Source organism: Coregonus lavaretus, assembly GCF_964263955.1.
Source record: "Coregonus lavaretus genome assembly, chromosome: 23".
Taxonomy (NCBI): Eukaryota; Metazoa; Chordata; class Actinopteri; order Salmoniformes; family Salmonidae; genus Coregonus; species Coregonus lavaretus.
In genome coordinates this window covers 15,205,429-15,225,642 of record NC_140010.1, presented here as the reverse complement: position 1 = coordinate 15,225,642, position 20,214 = coordinate 15,205,429, and the positions used below count along the sequence as shown (strand labels likewise).

Genomic DNA, 20,214 nt, shown 5'->3' with positions numbered 1-20,214 from the left:
GACGACGAACGCCGAAACCTGCCCGAACAAGGAGGGGAGGCAGCCTCAGCAGAAGTCGTGACATATGCAGAAGGGGCACGAAGAATAGATCACCCTGCTGCAGCCGAGCTAAACCAGATAAGGCATCTGCTGAACATAATCTGCTAAAAAATCCATTAATTCCTTCTTCTTATCAGAAATAGAATGATTAGAAATACAACCTATTATCATTATGAGTTCAGTTTTACATAAGATACCCAGGAAAGGGTTAACGTTAGCTCATATAAATATATGTAACCTCAGAAACAAAGTTCATGACATTAGTAATTTGCTAATCTTAGATAGTATGAATATATTAGCAATTTCTGAGACTCACTTAGAACGCGCATTTGATGATACAGCAGTAGGAATACAAGGATATAACATCTATAGAAAAGACAGGAATGTCTATGGGGGAGCTCAGAGAGGATCTCATGACAAGTGAAGTAGAAGTGCTGTGGTTGCATGTTCACCTGCCTCATCTGAAGCCTCTTCTTTTAGGGTGCTACTATAGGTCACCAAGTGCAAACTGTCAGTATCTGGAGAATATGTTTGTGATGTTAGATAAGGTCCCTGAATGTATCAGATAAATGTATTTTCTTGGTGACCTGAACATTGACTGGTTATCATCTAGTTGTCCTCTCAAGAGGAAGCTTCTTACTGTGACTAATGCCTGTAACATGACCCAGGTTATCACTCAACCAACTAGAGTGTATACCAATAGTGTTGGATCTGTGACATCCACTTGTATTGACCATATCTTCACCAATGCTGCAGAGCTTTGCTCCAAAGCAATATCAGTTCCCATTGGCTCTAGTGACCATAACATTGTGGCAATAACAAGGAAAGACAAAGTACCAAAGGAAGGGCCTAAAGATATTTATAAGAGATCATACAAAATGTTTTCTCAGGACTCATTTGTTGAAGATGTAAAAAATGTATGTTGGTCTGATGTGTATAAGGAGGAGAATCCAGATGCAGCACCCAGAGAATTTGTAATTGTATTCTTACCAATTGTTGACAAACATGCAACTGTTAAGAAACTAACTGTGAGAACTGTTAGAGCCCCCTGGATCGATGATGAACTGAAACATTTTGTGACTATATATATATATATATATATATATATATATATTACCAAAACAAGATAAATTACATAAAAAAACTATAGGAAAATACTTTGGAGCACCGTAAATGATATTATGGGCAGAAAACCCAATTCATCTCAATCGTTCATTGAAGTTGATGGGTCATTTATAACTGAACCTTTTGATATAGCCAATCATTTCAATGACTATTTCACCGGTGAAGTGGACAAACTGAGAAGTGAAATGACAACATTGAACAGTGAACCATCATATTTGTGTATTGAACATCTAAAAATGAAAGAGAAGGAATGCTGTTTTGAATTTGGTCAAGTTTGTGTGGAAGAGGTGGAAAAATGGTTGTTATCCATCAATAATGATAAGCCACCAGGTATAGATAATCTAGATGGGAAACTATTGAGAATGGCAGCAGACTGTATAGCCACCCCTATTTGCCATGTCTTTAACCAAAGCCTAAAGGAGTGTGTCCACACTCAGTTTGCTGCCTGTTCTTAGTAAACTGATGGAGAGAATTGTGTTTGAACAAATACAATGATATATATATATAAAAAATAAGTTAATTACTGACTTTCTGCATGCATATAGGGAAGTGCACTCAACTTGTACTGCACTGACTCTGATAATAAGATGATAGTTGGAGCTGTATTGTTAGATTTCAGTGCAGCCTTTGATGTTACTGATCATAATTTGTTATTGAAAAAACTAACTTGTTATGGCTTTACATCACCTGCCATCACATGGTTGGAGAGTTAGTTATCCAATAGAACTCAGAGAGTATTCTTCAATGGAAGCTACTCTAACATCATATACACTACCGTTCAAAAGTTTGGGATCACTTAGAAATGTCCTTGTTTTTGAAAGAAAAGCAATTTTTTTGGCCATTAAAATAACATCAAATTGATCAGAAATACAGTGTAGACATTGTTAATGTTGTAAATGGCTATTGTAGCTGGAAACGACTGATTTTTAATGGAATATCTACATAGGCGTACAGAGGCCCATTATCAGCAAACATCAGTCCTGTGTTCCAATGGCACGTTGTGTTTGCTAATCTAAGTTTATCATTTTAAAAGGCTAATTGATCATTAGAAAAACCTTTTGCAATTATGTTTGCACAGCTGAAAACTGTTGTGCTGATTAAAGAAGCAATAAAACTGGCCTTCTTGAGACTAGTTGAGTATCTGGAGCATCAGCCTGTGGGTTCGATTACAGGCTCAAAATGTCCAGAAAAAAATTACTTTCTTCTGAAGCTCGTCAGTCTATTATTTTTCAGAGAAATGAAGGCTATTCCATGCGAGAAATTGCCAATAAACTGAAGATCTCGTACAACGCTGTGTACTACTCCCTTCACAGAACAGCGCAAACTGGCTCTAACCAGAATAGAAAGAGGAGTGGGAGGCCCCGGTGCACAACTGAGCAAGAGGACAAATACATTAGAGTGTCTAGTTTGAGAAACAGGCGCCTCACAGGTCCTCAACTGGCAGCTTCATTAAATAGTACCCACAAAACACCAGTCTCAACGTCAACAGTGAAGAGGCGACTCCGGGATGCTGACCTTGTAGGCAGAGTTGCAAAGAAAAAGCCATATCTCAGACTGCCCATCTTAATCTTTTATTTTTATTGGCCAGTCTGAGATATAGCTTTTTCTTTGCAAGAAGCTAAAAGGACTATGTACAGTGGCTTGCAAAAGTATTCACCCCACTTGGCATTTTTCCTATTTTGTTGCCTTACAACCTGGAATTAAAATGGATTTTTTTGGGGTTTGTATCATTTCATTTACACAACATGCCTACCACTTTGAAGATGCAAAATATTTTTTATTGTGAAACAAACAAGAAATAAGAGAAAGAAAACAGAAAACTTGAGCGTGCATAACCCCCCCCAAAATCAATACTTTGTAGAGCCACCTTTTGCAGCAATTACAGCTGCAAGTCTCTTGGGGTATGTCTCTATAAGCTTGGCACATCTAGCCACTGGGATTTCTGCCCATTCTTCAAGGCAAAACTGCTCCAGCTCCTTCAAGTTGGATGGGTTCCGCTGATGTACAGCAATCTTTAAGTCATACCACAGATTCTCAATTGGATTGAGGTCTGGGCTTTGACTAGGCCATTCCAAGACATTTAAATGTTTCCCCTTAAACCACTCGAGTGTTGCTTTAGCAGTATGCTTAGGGTCATTGTCCTGCTGGAAGGTGAACCTCCGTCCCAGTCTCAAATCTATGGAAGACTGAAACAGGTTTCCCTCAAGAATTTCCCTGTATTTAGCGCCATCATTCCTTCAATTCTGACCAGTTTCCCAGTCCCTGCCGATGAAAAACATCCCCACCACCATGCTTCACTGTGGGGATGGTGTTCTCGGGGTGATGAGAGGTGTTGGGTTTGCGCCAGACATAGCGTTTTCCTTGATGGCCAAAAAGCTCAATTTTAGTCTCATCTGACGAGAGTACATTCTTCCATATGTTTGGAGAGTCTCCCACATGCCTTTTGGTGAACACCAAACGTGTTTGCTTATTTCTTTCTTTAAGCAATGGCTTTTTTCTGGCCACTCTTCCGTAAAGCCCAGCTCTGTGGAGTGTACGGCTTAATGTGGTCCTATGGACAGATACTCCAATCTCCGCTGTGGAGCTTTGCAGTCGTTCAGGGTTATCTTTGGTCTCTTTGTTGCCTCTCTGATTAATGCCCTCCTTGCCTGGTCCGTGAGTTTTGGTGGGCGGCCCTCTCTTGGCAGGTTTGTTGTGGTGCCATATTCTTTCCATTTTTTAAATAATGGATTTAATGGTGCTCCGTGGGATGTTCAAAATTTTGTATATTTGTTTATAACCCAACCCTGACCTGTACTTCTCCACAACTTTGTCCCTGACCTGTTTGGAGAGCTCCTTGGTCTTCATGGTGCCGCTTGCTTGGTGCTGCCCCTTGCTTAGTGGTGTTGCAGACTCTTGGGCCTTTCAGAACATGTGTATACTGTATATACTGAGATCATGTGACACTTAGATTGCACACAGGTGGACTTTATTTAACTAATTATTTGACTTCTGAAGGTAATTGGTTGCACCAGATCTTATTTAGGGGCTTCATAGCAAAGGGGGTGAATACATATGCACGCACCACTTTTCCGTTAGTTATTTTGTATAATTTTTTGAAACAAATTCTTTTTTTCATTTCACTTCACCAATTTGGACTATTTAGTGTATGTCCATTACATGAAATCCAAATAAAAATCCACTTAAATTACAGGTTGTAATGCAACAAATTAGGAAACATGCGAAGGGGGATGACTACTTTTGCAAGGCACTGTATGCTGATGATTGCACACTCTACACATCAGCACCTACAGCCAGGGAGCTCACTGAGACTCTCAGGAGTTACAGTCAGTGTCAGAATGGGTAATTAACAATAAACTGGTCTTACATACATCAAAAACCAAAAGCATTGTATTTGGTTCAAAGCAGCTGAACTCCTAGGAGTAACATTGGATGGTCAGTTATCATGGTCAAGTCATATTGACAAAGTTATTGTGAAGATGGGAGAGGTATGTCTGTTATTAACACAAAGATCAACTGTACTAGTTGTTCAGGCTTTGAGGGTTGAGGAGAAATTGACGACTTCTCTTCTTTATAAGAAACATTTGTGTGTTAAAAATGGCTAACCACTTAAATAATCTATTTGCATACACTTTGAACAGACATACATACCCCACCAGACACGCCACTATGGGTTTCTTCACAGTACCCAAACCAAAAACAGATGTAGTTATGTATAGAGCCATTGTATAGAGCCATGCCATCGTGTAATGCTCTGCCACCAGATGTTTATCTTTTAAAAAAACAGATAAAATGTATTTGTAAGTTTTATGTGGACCCCAGGAAGAGTAGCTGCTGTAGCTAATGGGGATCCTAATAAACTAAACCAAACTAAATAACTGAATAATTCAGTATAGAAATAGCTCCACAAACATTAGATGGATCAATGTGGATCATCACTGGTTGTTACTGCACTGGTGTGTTACTGCTACTACTGACACAGTGACAAGAAGTGACACCTAGAGTCACACTAAACCCATACTTCCTGTTTCCTGTTTCAGACTCAGGGGCCTGGCTCCCCCCACTCGTCTCCCAGCCACACAGTCAGCCGGCCCATCCCCATGCCAACCCAGTCAGAGTCTGCCGGCACCACACCCACTCACACCCCTCAGGACTCACTCATGGGTGTGGGAGGGGATGTGCAGGAGGCCTTCGCTCAGGGTAATACACACACACACACCTTTACAGTTAGGAGTGCAGTAGCCTCCTCAGGTTCTGGAAAGCCACAGTGTGTGTAGGCTTATGTACCAGCCTCTGTTCTATCCCCAGGCCCCAGGAGGAACTTGAGAAATGACCTCCTTGTTGCTGCTGACTCCATCACCAACACCATGTCTTCATTGGTTAAAGAGCTCAATTCAGGTAATACTATGGTCTCACTGTGTCTCTGACTTTTGAAAATATACCTTTCACATCCTCAGAGCATTTTAAAGCTGTGTGTGTTTTGTCTTCTTCAGAGGCTGGAATTCAGTCAGATAGCAACATGGACTCTCAGACAGATGAACTGGTCTCCTCTCCCACTTCCGATCTTCTAGCACAGATGACCACTAAACCACGGTAACTACAGTATGAAATATGCACAGTGTGTAGATATGCTGTATGAATCTCTATAAAAAGCTAAAAATCATATACAGTAGATTGTAGTATGGTAATGTTAGATTTACCTCCATAGTGTTGGTGGCATGAACCCTGGTGGAGTTGAGGAGGAGTGCTATGAGAACGACTTGGTTCAGGTGTTGGAGGATGAGCTGAAGATGGGGGAACTACTGAAACACAGACAGGAGCAAGAGAAAACCTGTATGGTGAGCTATTGTTTGAGTTATTATTATGGAAAATAAGTGAATTTCAAAACATATTCCTTACACATACCCCCTGTATATAGCCTCGCTACTGTGATTTTACTGCTGCTCTTTAATTATTATTTTTTACTTATCTATTTTTTTACTTAACACTTGTTTTTCTAAAAACGGCATTGTTGGTTAAGGGCTTGTAAGTAAGCATTTCACTGTAAGGTCTACACATGTTGTATTCAGCGCATGTGACAAATAACATTTGATTTGATTTGAATTCTTCTCTCTTCGTTTTGGCTGTGTTCCTGGTGCCGTACAGGTGACTTTGCAGCAATGACCATATTTAAGAAGTCTCCTGGTAAGAAGCCTAATTCATTTCTCTGTGGTCTTTTAAATGTTCTTACCATTTGATGTTCACTGCGCAAAAATAATAACTATTAATCTTCTGTGTCTATTTGATTCACTGCCTGGAATATATTTTTTCTTACTACGATATATTCCAGCACAAATGGGCAGAGTATTTAACTCCCGCTCCTCTCAACAGGTAAGCAATATGAAAAGCAACAAAAGTAGAAAAACACTGGAAGATGGATGAGATGAGAAGGCATATAGAGAACGCTGTGAAGAGATGATGGTCCACATGCATGCAGGGGCTCCAAGCCAAGCTAAAAAAGAAGTGACAAGGAGGAAGGATCAAAGTTATGACACTGCTAAATCCAACAATAGAATACATAGTTATATTATGTAAAGATCTATTTTTTAAACCAACAGCGTTTTTAAGTGAATACTGTGAACCGATATGGAGGGATTATAAAACAACACAGCTGTCTATTATACCACCGGTGCCATAAAATCTAATAACTTTATTGAGAATTATTTGTTGATTTCTAATCATATTATTTTTGGGTACGAGTTGTTGAAGAATTGTTCAAGTATATGCTGTAGTTCATTTTTTCCTGGGGCCGCATTCGGTCTTCAACGAGGTCCGGAGGGCCGCACTGAATGTTTTAAATATTTCCTTGCTGTCAAAATGTGCAGAAAAATTGTCCTCTATCAATCATTTTGGGAATTTTCTATGCTCTATGACTGTCTAGTGTTTAATAGCAAGCTGGACCGTCAAGAAACTATATGAGTATAGGTCCATTATCATTTCTACACAGTTTCGATTTGATTTTAGTCATTTTAAAGTATATTTTTACTCAAACCACCCACGGGCCGGATTGGACCCCCTCCGACCCGTATGTTTGACACCCCTACTGTAGGTGTATTGCTGGACAAACCTGGCCGTTGTCTTTCCGTGAGATTGCTTTTTAATCCAAATAGTAAACGTGGTGTATGTGTAAACTGAGGCACAACTGTCTATAACCCAGAAGGTAGCTACAGTATGTCTGACCGCTATGACCAGGTTGGCCCACCAGTCCAATGATTTCTAACTACTGGTGTTGTATGGCTTTTGTATTTGTTGTTTGACCTTTTAGCTTTTAGTTTGACCTATTGAAAGAGTGGCTTGTCAGATAGTTTATTTTATTTGATACATATCTCATATTGTGTGCCCTGCCTTAGCTGGTTAGCCTAGCTCACTTTTGGATGGGGTACAGTCAGAGACCTTCAATGCAGCATGTACTGTAGCTAACATTGTTCCAGCCACTGTTAAAATGCAAATTTACATTCACTGTCAAAATCACCCAGAAATATTGTCTAGTAGTTAATAGTACTGTATTACATAAGACAACTTCGCAGCAGAGGAACAATGTTATTTGCATTCTTCTGCATTTTGTGTTTGTCTCATTGCAGATTTGATTGAATTCCACCTGGAGTATTAAGCCGGTAGGTGATACTAAGAGAATGAGACAGTATAGGACGAAGAAGATGAACCTATGATACATCTGATGCTGGAAAGTGTTGTCTACTGAAGGATTTTGTTAACTAATAGCTATACATTGATTAAGAGTTATAGTTGAGTTCATTTTATGAATAGCTGCTTGAGATTTGAAGATGTGACGATATAAATGAAATTGGAGTAGGGAGTACAGTACATAGACAGCACATAGTAGATAGAATGGACAGTACAGAACATATAATGGACAACAATGTTCATAACACTCCAGATTCTAAGGTTTACACTTGCAAGAACAGAGAACATTGTTTGTTTACCATGTTTCAGAATCAATATCTTCTATTTTACCATAGATTTTGAAGTTGCATTGTCATTTAAATGTTCTGACCAAATTATTAGTGTTCTTCTACTCACTCACACACAAATCTCCCTCAAACATACACTCAAAGATACTCACAGTCACACCCAAGCTCAGTGTGTGTAAATGTTACCCAGTCACTTGAAAAGAAGTGGCGCAAGCCAATTTTAAATCATAAATGTGTGAAATATATCTAGTATGATTTTCGGGCTAGTTCATGTAAGTGATTTTGCATGGTGGTGATGATGCATAATAAAGAATTTACACAACATGAGAATGTTGTTGCCTAGGAGCTCTTTCTCTCTTCTTTTTCCCATCACTTATAAAATGCACCTGCATAGCCTGGAATCCAAACTGATATCTGTTTGAAACAATGATGAAACGGAGCATATCAGTTTGGATTCCAGGATAGCAATATGATATCCCATAGGCTTTCTTTACTGCTCCACATGTATTATCTGTCACTAGTTCACTGCTCCCAGCTCACTGCATTTAATTCATCACCTACCCTCCCAGTTGGAACAAAAGAGCAGACAACCATTGCTAGATAAGATCACTACGTGTGTATAAACTCACACATAATGTAGGTGTATCCCTTGGCTACTGTGATTTTCCTACTGATTTAAATTCTTAGGGAATCATGTATTGAGATAGGGTCCCTGTCGAATTCAGAAGTAGCCTTCAAGTTGACATGATTCCCTAAGAATTTAAAATCAGTAGAATAATCACACGCAGCAGCTGGTACTGAACGTCAGAAAGTCTGTCAAATAACCCCTTGGGCAAAAGAAAATACCTTTGCCGAAGCATTTCAGCCAAGGTAATCTTAAATGGTAATGACATTTCATGCTTTCTGGCTCCTGACATATTTATGAAACTGACACCATCGTCTCATTGCTTTGCCTGCTCTGTCCTCTGTTTCTGCTCCCCTGCTCTTGCTTGACATGCCACTCCATTATTCTGTCTTCCTCCCTCTAGGTAGGACTTGAGTGCCCCCTGCTGTTCAACAAGTATCTTCTTCTTTGGTATTATGGTGGTCCGCAAACAAACGTTATAGGTGTATGACTCCACCTACTTTATTGGCTGTATATCAGCCTACTATTCTGTAGTATGAATTCATTACACTTTGTGAAAAAATTGCCCTACCAACTAACCCTACACCCCATTAAAACCTCATCACTATTCCACTACTTTTGCGCTATCTGATCCTACATCAGGCCAACAGCCTGGGAGGACAGGACACTATCGTTAAAAACACTTTGTAACTCTTCTGCAGTAAAATCTCGTACACCCAAGTACTTCTCTGCAGCTGCCACCACAACATCTATCCTCTGTGATTTATGTTCCATTCCTGTGATACAGCTGACAAACATGGCCATGAACGCCAAAAAAACCAACCTTACTGAAGCACGTTATTCCTATCACTCTCTATTGACCTCGGCCTACTCACAGGCACCCTGGACCCATCTTCCTCTACTACTCTCTTCATTGCCTCAGCATATTACACCTTCTGTACTACTCTGATCCTGGCAACCTCAACATGTCTTTCTCTCACCGGACACCTCTGATCTCCAGCACCATGCGTACCCCTACAGTTTACACACACAACTCTTTCCACCGATACTACACATTCCTTTGCCTCATGTCCTCCTGCACACTTCTCACATCTAGCAATCTTCCTCCTACAGACTGCTGACACGACCATAAGCTTGACACCTAAAACACCGTAATGGGTTAGAGACAAAAGCTCTCATGGGAGAACTTGCACATCCTAACTTTACTTTATCTTTAAAAACTCTGCATCAAAATTCAGAAGGACAGACAGTGTCTTCTCTGTTTCACCACGCTCTCCACCAGGTCTGCGTCGCACCAAACGGCGGTCGTCACAGACACCGGGAATCTTCAACTTCATCTTCAACTTGACCAAACCCTCCTCAACACTTAACGCTAGTCCAGTTATCGCTCCTTTCAACAGAGTTCTTGTACCCAGTCGATTTTGCTGTGACTCTTATGTGGATGATGTTAAAAATATGATGTGATTAAAAGGAGCATCCAGACGCTGCACTTGATGAATTTATGAAATTGCTTCTTCCAATTATTGATAAACATGCACCTGTTAAGAAACTGACTGTTAGAGCTGTTGAGGCTCCATGGATTAATGAGGAATTGAAAAACTGTATGGTTGAAAGACATGGGGCAAAAGGAGTGGCTAATAAGTCTGGCTACACATCTGACTGGCTGACTTAATGCAAATTGAGAAATTATGTGACTAAACTCAACAAAAAGAAGAAGAAACTTTATTATGGAGCCAAGATCAATGATATAAAGAATGATTGAAAAAAACTTTGGAGTACTTTAAATGAAATTATGGGCAGAAAAACAAATTCAACTCTATCTTTCATCGAATCAGATGGCTTATTCATCACAAAACCATTTGATGTTGCCAATTATTTTAATGATTACTTTATTGGCAAAGTGGGCAAACTTAGGCAGGAAATGCCAACAAGAAAAGCATTGCAAGTTTGAATTTTGTAAAGTTAGTGTGGGAGAGGTGGAAAAATAATTGTTATCGATCAATAATGACAAACCTCCTGGCATTGACAACTTCGATGGAAAGCTACTGAGGATGTTAGCTGACTCTATAACCACTCCTATCTGTCATTTATTTAAACTGAGCCTAGAGGAAAGTCTTTGTCCTCAGGCCTGGAGGGAAGCCAAAGTAATTCCGCTACCCAAGAGTGGTAAAGCGGCCTTTACTGGTTCTAACAGCAGACCTATAAGCTTGCTGCCAGCTCTTAGCAAACTGTTGGAAAGAATTGTGTTTGACCAAATACAATGCTATTTCTCTATAAACAAATTAACAACAGACTTTCAGCATGCTTATAGAGAAGGGCACTCAACATGTACTGCACTGACAAAAATGACTGATGATTGGTTGAAAGAAATTGATAATAAGAAGATTGTGGGAGCTGTACTGTTAGATTTCAGTGCAGCCTTTGATATTATTGACCATAACCTGTTGCTGAAAAAACGTATGTGTTATGGTTTTCAACCTCTGCCATATCGTGGATTCAGAGCTATCTATCTAATAGAACTCAAAGGGTTTTCTTTAATGTAAGCTTCTCTAATGTCAAACATGTAAAGTGTGGTGTACCGCAGGGAAGCTCTCTATGCCCTCTACTCTTTTATATTTTTAACAATGACCTGCCACTGGCATTAAACAAAGCATGTGTGTCCATGTATGCTGATTATTCAACCATATTCGCATCAGCAACCACAGCTAATGAAGTCGCTGAAACCCTTAAGAAAGAGTTGCAGTCTGTTTTGAAATGGGTGGCCAGTAATAAACTGGTCCTGAACATCTCTAAAACTAAGAGCATTGTATTTGGTACAAATCATTCCCTAAGTTCTAGACCTCAGCTGAATCTGGCAATGAATGGTGTGGCTGTTGAGGAGTTGAGGAGACGTAATTACTTGGCGTTACCTTAGATTGTAAACTGTCATGGTCAAAACATATACAGTACCAGTCAAAAGTTTGGACACACCTGCTCATTCAAGGGTTTTTCTTTATTTTTACAATTTTCTACGTTGTAGAATAATAGTGAAGACATCAACACTATGAAATAACACATATGGAATCATGTAGTAACCAACAAAGCGTTAAACAAATCAAAATATATTTTATATTTGAGATTCTTCAAATAGCCACCCTTTGCCTTGATGACAGCTTTGCACAATCTTGGCATTTTCCTCAACCAGCTTCACCTGGAATGCTTTTCCAACAGTCTTGAAGGAGTTCCCACATATGCTGAGCACTTGTTGGCTGCTTTTCCTTCACTCTGCTGTCCGACTCATCCCAAACCATCTCAATTGGGTTGAGGTCGGGGGATTGGGGTTGTCAGGTCATCTGATGCAGCACTCCATCACTCTCCTTCTTGGTAAAATAACCCGTACACAGCCTGGAGGTGTGTTGGGTCATTGTCTGTTGAAAAACAAATGATAGTCCCACTAAGCCCAAACCAGATTGGATGGCGTATCGCTGCAGAATGCTGTGGTAGCCATGCTGGTTAAGTTTGCCTTGAATTCTAAATAAAGCACAGACAGTGTCACCAGCAAAGCACCCCCACACCATAACACCTCCTCCTCCATGCTTTACGGTGGGAACCTCACATGAGATCATCCGTTCACCCACATCGCGTCTCACAAAGACATGGCAGTTGGAACCAAAAATCTTCAATTTGGACTCCAGACCAAAGGACAAAATTCCACCGGTCTAATGTCCATTGCTCGTGTTTCTTGGCCCAAGCAGGTCTCTTCTTATTATTGGTGTCCTTTAGTAGTGGTTTCTTTGCAGCAATGCGACCATGAAAGCCTGATTCACACGGTCTCCTCTGAACAGTTGATGTTGAGATGTGTCTGTTACTTGAACTCTGTGAAGCATTTATTTGGGCTGCAATTTCTGAGGCTGGTAACTCTAATGAATGTATCCTCTGCAGCAGAGGTAACTCTGGGTCTTCCATTCCTGTGGCGGTCCTCATGAGAGCCAGTTTCATCATAGCGCTTGATGGTTTTTGTGACTGCACTTGAAGAAACTTTCAAAGTTCTTGAAATCTTCCATATTGACTGACCTTCATGTCTTAAAGTAATGATAGACTGTCGTTTCTCTTTGCATATTTGAGCTGTTCTTACCATAATATGGACTTGGTCTTTTACCAAATATGGCTACCACACTCCAAAAAGCAAGTTCTGCAGGCTCTAGTTTAGTCTCATCTTGATTATTGTCCAGTCGTGTGGTCGAGTGCTGCAAGGAAAGACCTAGTTAAGCTGCAGCTGGCCCAGAACAGAGCGGCACGTCTTGCTCTTCATTGTAATCAGAGGGCAGATATAAATACAGTGGCTTGCGAAAGTATTCACCCCCTTGGCATTTTTCCTATTTTGTTGCCTTACAACCTGGGTGTGGATACCTATTCACCCCCCCAAAGTCAATACTTTGTAGAGCCACCTTTTGCAGCAATTACAGCTGCAAGTCTCTTGGGGTATGTGTCTATAAACTTGGCACATCTAGCCACTGGGATTTTTGCCCATTCTTCAAGGAAAAACTGCTCCAGCTCCTTCAAGTTGGATGGGTTCCGCTGGTGTACAGCAATCTTTAAGTCATACCACAGATTCTCAATTGGATTGAGATCTGGGCTTTGACTAGGCCATTCCAAGACATTTAAATGTTTCCCCTTAAACCACTTGAGTGTTGCTTTAGCAGTATGCTTAGGGTGATTGTCCTGCTGGATGGTGAACCTCCATCCCAGTCTCAAATCTCTGGAAGAAAAACAGGTTTCTCTCAAGAATTTCCCTGTATTTAGCGCCATCCATCATTCCTTCAATTCTGACCAGTTTCCCAGACCCTGCTGATGAAAAACATCCCCACAGCATGATGTTGCCACCACCATGCTTCACTGTGGGGATGGTGTTCTCGGGGTGATGAGAGGTGTTGGGTTTGCGCCAGACATTGCGTTTTCCTTGATGGCCAAAAAGCTCAATTTTAGTCTCATCTGACCAGAGTACCTTCTTCCATATGTTTGGGGAGTCTCCCACATGGCTTTTGGCGAACACCAAACTCTTCTGTAAAGCCCAGCTCTGTGGAGTGTACGGCTTAAAGTGGTCCTATGGATAGATACTCCAATCTCCGCTGTGGAGCTTTGCAGCTCCTTCAGGGTTATATTTGGTCTCTTTGTTTCCGCTCTGATTATTGACCTCCTTGCTTGGTCCGGGAGTTTTGGTGGGCGGCCCTCACTTGGCAGGTTTGTTGTGGTGCCATATTCTTTCCATTTTTTAATAATGGATTTAATGGTGCTCTGTGGGATGTTCAAAGTTTCGTATACCCTGATGTGTACTTCTCCACAACTTTGTCCCTGACCTGTTTGGAGAGCTCATTGGTCTTCATGGTGCCGCTTGCTTAGTGTTGCCCCTTGCTTAGTGGCATTGCAGACTCTGGGGCCTTTCAGAACAGGTGTATATATACTGAGATCATGTGACAGATCATGTGACACTTCAATTGCACACAGGTGGACTTTATTTAACTAATTATGTGACTTCTGAAGGTAATTGGTAGCACCAGATCTTATTTAGGGGCTTCATAGCAAAGGAGGTGAATACATATGCACGCACCACTTTTTTTAGGAATTTTTTGAAACAAGTAATTTTTTTCATTCCCCTTCACCAATTTGGACTATTTTGTGTATGTCCATTACATGAAGACCAAATAAAAATCCATTTAAATTACAGGTTGTAATGCAACAAAATAGGAAAAACGCTAAGGGGGATGAATACTTTTGCAAGGCACTGTACTATGCATGCCATTCTCTCTTGGCTAAGAGTTGAGGAGATACTGACTGCATCATTTCTTGTTTTTATAAGAAACATTAATGTGTTGAAAATCCCAAATTGTTTGTATAGTCAATTTACACACACACACTTACCCCACCAAACATGCCACCAGGGGTCTTTTCACAGTCCCCAAATCCAGAACAAATTCAAGAAAGCGTACAGTATTATATAGAGCCATTATTGCATGGAACTCCGTTCCATCTCATTCTGCGCAAAATAAACAGCAAACCTGGTTTCAAAAAACAGATGAAGCAACACCTCACGGAACATCGCCTCTCCCCTATTTGACATAGATATTTTGTGTCTAAGTATTGATATGTAGGCTACGTGTGTCTATTAAAGTTCTGTATTATGTCATGTTTCTTGTGGACACCAGGAAGAGTAGCTGTTGCTTTTGCAAATACCAGTCGCCTGGTGTGGAGTGCACGCTCCCTCTGGACAGGCAGAAATGCAAAAAATCTACAAGATTCCACTTTGAGTCACTTTCACTGACCCAACCTTGCCAAACCTATTTTCCGCCCAACCTGACACCACATATGGATCAGCCAGATGGCAAGGATCCATATTCTCCAAAAATCTCACAACTGGGCAAAAAACATATTGATCACCATCGGGACGAGGCTCAAACTTGGCGGTCTTCACCGCACCAGCCACCATAGTTAATTCATCCTCACTCTCGTCATTTTCAATTTCCTTCTGCAGCACTCCATATTTATTCTTAATATGTTCCACTTTCTTTCTTTTTATCTTGCCCGCCTTCTTACCGACCTCTATGGGTTCCCCTGCCTCCATCTCCAAGTCTGACAACCATTCGGGACGTACCTGCCATCTTGTCAACCACGCCTCTCTGTTACGTGAGGTTAATGACAGCACCCAATGAGGGACAAAAAAAAAACTTAAACACGCCCCCAGAACCAAATAATGTCTGCCATGAGAGACCTACAAGGTTTTAACTAGATGGGCTACAGCTTTTGTCAGATTTGACTTTTCGTAGCAGGTTAGGATAATTAGGTTAAGGTTAGAAAAAGGGCTAGCGTTAGCTAAACATTTACATTTTAGTCATTTAGCGGACGCTCTTATCCAGAGCGACTTACAGTAGTGTGTGAATACATTATTTAATTTTTTTCCCTTCTAGTCCCCCATGGGAATCGAACCCACAACCCTGGTGTTGCAACCGCCATGCTCTACCAACTGAGCTACACGGGACTAAACAGCACCAAACAATTACTTTTGACATTCATTTGACAAAAGATGTATCCCTTCTAGCCGGGACCACTAACAGCTGTGTTGCTTTCTGGCCGCTGCTGCTACCAGGACTCAGGGGTAAAGGTAACATAGTAAATGTAAATCCGGGACTCTCCAATTAATATGATATGTTACATTTTGTATGGTATGTATGAATTTGTGGACGTCGATCATTTGGAAGAGCCATTTGCGACCAAGCTTTAACTTCCTGACTGATGTCTTGAGATGTTGCTTCAATATATCCACATAATTTTCCTTCCTCATGATGCCATCTATTTTGTGAAGTGCACCAGTCCCTCCTGCAGCAAAGCACCCCCACAGCATGATGCTGCCACCACCGTGCTTCACGGTTGGGATGGTGTTCTTCGGCCTGCAAGTGTCCCCCTTTTTCCTCCAAACATAACGATGGTAATTATGGCCAAACAGTTCTATTTTTGTTTCATCAGACCAGAGGACAGTTCTCCAAAAAGTACGATCTTTGTCCCCATGTGCAGTTGCAAACCGTAGTCTGGCTTTTTAATGGCGATTTTGGAGCAGTGGCTTTTTCCTTGCTGAGCTGCCTTTCAGGTTATGTCGATATAGGACTCGTTTTACTGTGGATATAGATACATTTGTACCTGTTTCCTCCAGCATCTTCACAAGGTCCTTTGCTGTTGTTCTGGGATTGATTTGCACTTTTCGCACCAAATTATGGAAGGAGACAGAACGCGTCTCCTTCCGGAGCGGTATGATGGCTGCGTGGTCCCATGGTGTTAACACTTGCGTACTATTGTTTGTAAAAATGAACGTGGTACCTTCAGGCGTTTGGAAATTGCTCCCAAGACTCGTGGAGGTCTACACATATTTTTTTTTCTGAGGTCTTGGCTGATTTCTTTTGATTTTCCCAGGATGTCAAGCAAAGAGGCACTGAGTTTGAAGGTAGGCCTTGAAATACATCCACAGGTACACCTCCAATTGACTCAAATGATGTCAATTAGCCTATCAGAAGCTTCTAAAGCCATGACATCATTTTCTGGAATTTTCCAAGCTGTTTAAAGGTACAGTCAACTTAGTATATGTAAACTTCTGACTCACTGGAATTGTGATACAGTGAATTATAAGTGAAATAATCTGTCTGTAAACAATTGTTGGAAAAATTACTAGTGTCATGCACAAAGTAGATGTCCTAACCGACTTGCCAAAACTATAGTTTGTTAAAAATAAATGTGTGGAGTGGTTGAAAAACGAGTTTTAATGACTCCAACCTAAGTGTATGTACTCCCTGGCATATTACATCATTTATGCAGCAGCATACAATACATTTTTGCACTCACCTTGTTGTGCTCACTTGAACAGGAAGGTGGCGCGACGGTCCTTCGTGGGCAAATTTTGTCATCAAACTTTGTCATCAAAGTCTGGCATTCTCTGGATTACGGTGCTTTCAAGACAACTGGGAACTCTGAAAAAAACAAGGTTGAATCATGACGTCAGTGATCTTCAGGTCGGAGCTCTAGAAAGAGGTCTGAGTTCCCGACTTGGAATTCCGAGTTGGATGACCGTTCAAAACGTATTTTCCCAATCGGAGCACGTTTCTTTCTGTGTTCTCAGTTGTCTTGGACTCACTGAAGTCAGATTTCCCAGTTCCAAGTTTCCAGTTGTTTTGAACACGGCAGAAATCATGCTGGATTGACAAAATGGCCAATGTTGAATGTTTATCCTTTTAAACATGGAAAAGAGACCCTTAGACCCAGACTTGGACCACACACGTACTCAACTGAATAGCAGGCTAGTGATTGCTTTGCAATGCTTGCAGTTAGCCACTGATTCCTTCCAAACCACTCATTGTTGAATTTGCGATTTCCAACTTGTTGTGTAATGTTTATGTCCAATGGCCGATGAGCACTGATACGTTTTATCTATAATTTCTCTTAATAATTTCTCTTCATATGACAAGGATGGAAAAGGATTTGCCAGTAGATTGTGGACTTGATTCATGATGATGACTGCTAGCTTGCTAGCTAAGATTTTGAAAGTATGATATTGACATGATCAGTCCAATCAAAGCTACAGTAGATATAACGTGATTTGACGTCATTTTATCAGTGGCCAATGACCTTGAGCCTTCTTGGATGAGCACCTCTAATGTAACTATGGCAGCACCCAAGTGGCTTGAATTTTCGAGCTCTCCTCGTAGATGTAGCAGTGACATAGTGTCCCCATAAGTGACAGTACACTGAGCCAATCACGGCGAAACCAGAGAACATTACCAACCCCTACGCTCCGTATTTTCTGCGGGCTGCCCCACCACCACAGAAATCACTGAGCTAGGCTGAAACACCTTCATTTTTGAGCTGCCTTACTCAAGAAAGCAAAAAAGAAACCATAGCTGTGTTGGAATACCCATACTAACATACTGTATACTACATAATTAATGAGTATATTCTACATACTATATACTATTAGTTAATTTTAGTATACTGTAAACGAACGGTATCGTTTCAGTTGAGCGTACTAGCGCTTCGCCTGTTTACCGGAAGTTGATGCTGTTGCTATGCAACCTCTTGCTAGTTTGTTAGCTTAACAAATGACTAGCTAGACGTTTTACGATTTCGGGTGTGTTCGTAAATTCAATCTGGAGTGGCAAAGTGCGCCCTGGGCGTTAGTAAATTCAGAGCGTTGTCAGATTGTCGGTTTGTAAATTCAGAGTGTTTCGCTCACGGAGCGTTTAGAGCGCACTGTGGACGCTCTGGCGGAGGAGTAGGGTTGATCCGAGCGTTCTGACCTCACAACGGCAGTCAAGCACCCAAGCTAACGTTGGATAGCTGCCTAGCTACTTCCAGACACAAATGATAGAAGACCTCACTCTGACCATTTTACTCGCCCTAGCAGAGTTGTTTAGGCTGTTTTCATGTTATCCAGAGCGTTGGTGACTGTAACTGTGCTGCTGGCAACAATTTCAAAACTTTTTTTTTGTCGACGTTTACTGACACCGGCCATATTCAACAGGTGTTGAGCGTTCGTAAAACCATCAGTTATTCTGCGCTCTGGCACACTCATACGAGAGTGCTCTGAAATCGGAGTAGCAGTAGATAGCCAGAATTATAATGTCCATTATAATGTCCATTGAGAACGCACAACGACTATACCACTTAGCTAAGAATGACGAGAATAATCAAGTCAATAAACGTTGGGTGGGTAGTTAGATAGCAAATAGTTAATATACAGCCTGGCAAGTTCGATGTATTAGTAGCCAATTAACGTTAGGTAACTAGCTAACATACCGGTACACACCGCCGTAATGCTATGCGTTTGGTAAGAATAGCGTAGTTAACAAATTGTCAGCCAACGTAATTTACTTGAAAAGTCATTACTTTATTACAATGCGAAACATTTTCTTAACATTTGTCATAATTAGTTAAAGCAATATTGGCATATTTTCCGCCATTTTCTTTAAATCTGAAAACCTTGTGAAGCCACGCCAATTTTCGGAAGAATAAAATGCAAAACAGGCAAAACATTTTTTTTTAAACGAATGACGGGTCGCCACTGACCCTAACCCATGTATATTTCTACTTCAATGGGGTATGACGTCCAAAGGATCCCGAATAGCACCGACCGTTATGTTTGTTCACATGCATATCTGCCCTCTCATTGGCTAGAATGGCCCACCTAATCTTGCCTCCTCCTGACTGCCTTCCATTTTTGAATACATTTATTTTAAGTGTTAGAGGATCTGGTCAATATAATGGAACATGTGTTTAGTGTTAGGGCACAGACATAAGGAGAAACCCAGACACGTCACAGGGGTTATAAAACTGAAGCATCCGTTACGAACGTTTTTTCACGAACAAATATGGTAGGGAGAGGAAGTCCAGTCGCGGGTTGTGGGAGAGGATGGAACTAGGAGAAACTTGGCCGAGATTCTGCTAATTTTCTCACCGATGAAACATCTGATCTCAATTCATTTTTCTGGTCCCAAAACTAAAATCTGTTACGAACACAGTGGACTAATGTTTATAGACTTCACGCTTTGCCAAAGTAAAAAATAAGTGCGTTGTTTAGAAGGAGTGCAAGGGCGATTTGAGTTTGTGCACACAAGCACTACACAGAGAGGAGGCGTTCTCTGACGGAAATATGCAAATATATTCTACAACACGCCAATAGGATATTGCTAGCTTGTGCTTGGCTTTGTCACCTCCTTGCTTGTTCTGCCCACTATGATTAATTTGCTCCCACTGTAAACGACACAGATTAACTATCTTGGGTTAGTTATAAATATATTTTGTTAAGGTTAGGAGTTCGGTTAAAGGGTTAATGTTATGGTTTGGGGAAGGGTTAGCTAACATGCTAAGTAGTTGCAAAGTAGCTAAAAAGTTGTAAGTAGTTGTAAAGTCGGTAATTACCTAAAATGCTTAAGTCCATGATGA

At 40.9% G+C, this 20,214-nt stretch overlaps 1 protein-coding gene across 1 annotated transcript in view; it reads left to right on the top strand.

The window, feature by feature from the left end:
• LOC311098925 (dystrobrevin alpha-like) overlaps positions 1–8,476 on the top strand; it is a 50,739-nt gene extending 42,263 nt beyond the window's left edge. The window contains exons 16-21 of the mRNA XM_084139473.1: positions 5,205–5,364; positions 5,473–5,562; positions 5,658–5,757; positions 5,873–6,002; positions 6,310–6,348; positions 6,535–8,476. Coding sequence (XP_083995599.1) covers positions 5,205–5,364; positions 5,473–5,562; positions 5,658–5,757; positions 5,873–6,002; positions 6,310–6,327 — 498 coding nt within the window. The 3' untranslated portion in view covers positions 6,328–6,348; positions 6,535–8,476. The remainder of the gene's footprint in view (positions 1–5,204; positions 5,365–5,472; positions 5,563–5,657; positions 5,758–5,872; positions 6,003–6,309; positions 6,349–6,534) is intronic.
• The last annotated feature ends 11,738 nt before the right edge of the window (positions 8,477–20,214 follow it).